The sequence below is a fragment of the Poecilia latipinna genome, unplaced genomic scaffold (assembly GCF_001443285.1).
Source record: "Poecilia latipinna isolate Pla-1442-1.1 unplaced genomic scaffold, P_latipinna-1.0 Scaffold588, whole genome shotgun sequence".
NCBI classification, from domain to species: Eukaryota; Metazoa; Chordata; class Actinopteri; order Cyprinodontiformes; family Poeciliidae; genus Poecilia; species Poecilia latipinna.
Genome location: NW_015113204.1, coordinates 217,226 through 221,092, shown reverse-complemented (window position 1 = coordinate 221,092; position 3,867 = coordinate 217,226). Strand labels below are relative to the sequence as shown.

The following is a 3,867-nucleotide window of genomic DNA, read 5'->3' as shown; positions in this document are numbered from 1 at the left end:
TATATATATATTTTTTTTACCTCCAACAGCTACATTACAAGTCTGTTACATCATGACAACAGGCCTCAGTGAAAGACCCAGACCGGGGAGTTTACCGAATCGTTTCCACAGAGCTGCATGGCGCTGCTGATGATGATGACAGAGATGAGCTGCCAGCGCACAGAGCGATCAGTGAAAAGCTCCCATGGCCGCCTTGGTCTCATGCCTTTAGTTTCTGCCTGTTCCTGCAGGATCTCATCGAGCTCACTACGCTCAACCTCACAGCCTCGAAGACGACGCAGAGCTAACCAAAGAGGGGCAAAAAGAAAAAAAAAAACATACATGAAGCATCTGGAATTAAGTAAGAAGTGCTAAGACAACAACAACAAAAAAAAGTTACAAGGTAAAGTACTCCTTTGAATAAAAATGTGTTTTTACTTTAGTAATGATTTCTTCTGAGGTAGCCCTGGTATCAGCCATGGCACATGTACCATAGATTGAAAACTGTGGCTTTAAATAAAAGCATATTCATTCATTATGAAACCCAGGCAACGTACTGACCTAAACACACCCAAGAATCTTTATCAACACTTGAAAAAGCCTACAGAGACATATAGACTGTCAGGCGTACTTACAGCAAGATGGCAAAGCAAGAGGCCAGTTCTACAAATCTCTTTTTTTAAATTATATATAACATCCTTAAAATTTTTTTATAAAACATCCATGCATCCTTCCACTTATTTGTTCTTCACAATTGTTCTCTGTTTTTTGGTTGTTATGGGATGATGCGTAAAAAAGTTTCAAGGGGTATAAATACTTTTGAAAGCTGCTGAATGTACCTACCATTAATACAAGCCTCTTTGTCCCCTCTGTCGATAAGCAGGTATCTGGGACTCTCTGGAAACCACGGCAGGGTCAGAAGCTGGATGAAGCCAGGAATAGCATTACTGGCTAGCAGGTACTGCCAGCATGACTCACACCCCAAAATCTCCCTTAAGAAACAAAGCGCACTTGTTTATTCATTTGAAAAACAGAGACACACTTTTAAAATCCTGGATCGGCGTATCTAGAGATGCCAGGAAGCACACCTGAGACCAACGACCTGCCCCAGGACGACGCCGAACGCAGTGAAAACAGCCGATGACTGGGAGATGGCTCCTCTCAAGTGCTTTGGTGCACTTTCTCCAAAATACATGGGTTGTACATTCATGCTGATTCCTACGAAAACAAACGTGCTCTCTCTGTAAATGAACTCTCACTCTGAATGAATGAATGTTACCCCGAGGCATGCATGGGCGATTTGGAAAATGTTTAATTGCTGTACCGGCGTTTATTCCAATCAGGACACGTGAGAGCATGATCATCTCGAAAGACCCGGCAGCTCGGCTTGTGAGGGCCAACAGAGCGCCGCTCATGAGGAAAACATTGTTCAGCAGCAGACATTTTTTCCTTTGTAGATGAAAAAAAACAAACAACAATCTTATTATTTCACTGAGATTTTATGTCACAGAACAAGACAAAATTGAGAAGCGAAAGATACATGATTTTCTCATTTATTTTGCAAATAAATGTTTAAAATTGTGGTATACATTTGTACGCAGCCCCTCTGAGTCAATACCTTCTAAAACAACTTTTATCAGTTTTGAGATTTATGTCAGATTGGATGGATTGGATTCAGTTGTAAATATCAATGTTCACGTCTCACGTCTATTTTGATCTGGACTTTGACTTGGCCTTTGTGCACCTGGCTATAATTTGATCTAAACCATCCCTTTGTAGCTGTATCTGTGTGTTTTGGGTCATTGTGCTGCAGGTCTGGTCCTCTTGGAGGATAAATGAATGTATGTTATTCTTTTCATGTTGAACTAATGTACGTTTTTCTTTCACGCCACAATTTTGCAGATAAAATACCAGCAGGCTTGGTGGCTTAAACGTGACAGCATACGCAAAGGGAACATGAATACTTTTGCGAGGCAGTGGAAACAGATGCAGTCGACACAAAACACCAAAAGTGAACATTGTTATATACACTGCTCAAAAAAATAAAGGGAACACTCAAATAACACATCCTAGATCTGAATGAATGAAATATTCTCATCGAATACTTTGTTCTGTACAAAGTTGAATGTGCTGACAACAAAATCACACAAAAATCATCAATGGAAATCAAATTTATTAACCAATGGAGGCCTGGATTTGGAGCCACACACAAAATTAAAGTGAAATGTTCCCTTTATTTTTTTTAGCAGTATATTTACCAATAGCATTTAAGCTCATAGGCTAGCACCATCCACAGGTGCTTAGATGAAAAATGAAAGTAAATGAACAATCTCTGATGACGGCAGCAGGTCTACCATTCACTTTACCTCCCAAAGCGGATGGTCATTGGTCCCGCTATGAGCGCTCCGGCAAATCCCCCCAACGAGAAGATGGAGACAATGATTGTCCACACCAGAGTCACCTGGTAGTCCTCCAGCTGGACGTCCCAGCGCTGCAGGAAAGTCTCGTTGATGAAGGTTTGAATGAACTGTAAGAGAGAACACGAAGGTCAATATTTGATGCTGGATCAATGGTTAACTCTGACACTTATCTGTTAGCTCAATTTCATGCCTTGGTTTGTACATTTATGCTACGGGAGGTGATCCACGCAAAACAAATGCTTCCATATGTCTCTTAATGTTTCAAAATCCCTCACTTCTCAGAGTGTGTTTATAGTTTAAACTTAAAGAAGATTTTGCTCTTTCATTTTCATTGCAGGTGCTTTGCTCAGCAAAGATCATGAGAAACAATCTCACCTCAAGAAATTAGATTTTGCTACTCACCATATCTGGGCACTTTACAAGAATGACTAATCACTGATACATCAGACCTAATTCTCACTTGCGCCAAATCACTGTCTGACCCAAATATTAGGTCACAGAGTCTACAGACTTCTTACAAGCAATGGAAACTTTTGCGAGCCATAAATCCATCCCGTTTCATGTGAAAGAGGTGTAATTTGGACTTCTAGAGCAGCCGTTTCCATAACATATGTTTGAATGTAACTCGCAGTGATAGTGGAAATCCCTCACACAGACACAAGCAGCTTACAGTGGTCGGAGCATTCATTATGGCCAGGTTGTAGCCGTACTGCAGCGTTCCTCCGATGGACGCAGAGGCAACCATGAGCACCAGCGTCAGAGGACTACCCTGCCACAACAAGGAAATAAACATCTTCACTGATGACATGTAGAAACACAGAAAAGGTGGTGAAGTCAGAGACTATTGTGAGAGCAAAACTGTTTCGAATCTCAATTTTAAGTTTAATTCTCTTAAAAGTTTGGAAATTGCTCTGCGTTGCACTCATGGGCATGCTAAAATCTTTGAATAAAAATATGCGTAAAACATTCAATAAAACATGAAAATAAGCTCCTTATTTAAGAAATAAAAATAAATGAATTGTTTACCTTTTGCATCCCTGAAGTTGTCATGTTTAAGTTGAGGTAAAGGTGACTCAGTGAGGACCAGCACAGGCGCAGAGATCAGCTGATTGCAAACGGTGAGAAGCCAGAAGCCCGGACCTGAACAGCAGCTCACAAAATGTGTTTGCATGAAGTGGAGTTGCATGCAGGGTCTTATTTGATTGGCTGAAGTTGTTAAACAGCCTGTTAACACATAAACAGCCAACCAGTGAGATGACGCTTCACCAGCATTCTTTGGACAACACAGAAATGATTTACCTGAGAAAACTGCATATTCTTCCTTCAAGTTTAAAGATTGTAAAATATGCAGCACAGTGGGAGTTAAACAGGGATGCTAAGAACAGACACAAATGGGTAGATACAACCACATGGAGTTTTATTTGATAAGTAAACTGCAGAATGAATGGATAACTTGTAATTTCACGTC

General features: G+C 40.6%; 1 protein-coding gene across 1 annotated transcript in view; it reads right to left on the bottom strand.

The window, feature by feature from the left end:
- slc2a11a (solute carrier family 2 member 11a) overlaps positions 1-3,578 on the bottom strand; it is a 13,820-nt gene extending 10,242 nt beyond the window's left edge. The window contains exons 1-7 of the mRNA XM_015042422.1: positions 3,426-3,578; positions 3,070-3,168; positions 2,346-2,506; positions 1,304-1,428; positions 1,068-1,197; positions 823-971; positions 96-283 (exon numbers count right to left, since the gene is read on the bottom strand). Of these exons, the coding sequence (XP_014897908.1) occupies positions 96-283; positions 823-971; positions 1,068-1,197; positions 1,304-1,428; positions 2,346-2,506; positions 3,070-3,168; positions 3,426-3,449 (876 nt within the window). The 5' untranslated portion in view covers positions 3,450-3,578. The remainder of the gene's footprint in view (positions 1-95; positions 284-822; positions 972-1,067; positions 1,198-1,303; positions 1,429-2,345; positions 2,507-3,069; positions 3,169-3,425) is intronic.
- Positions 3,579-3,867: the final 289 nt, after the last annotated feature.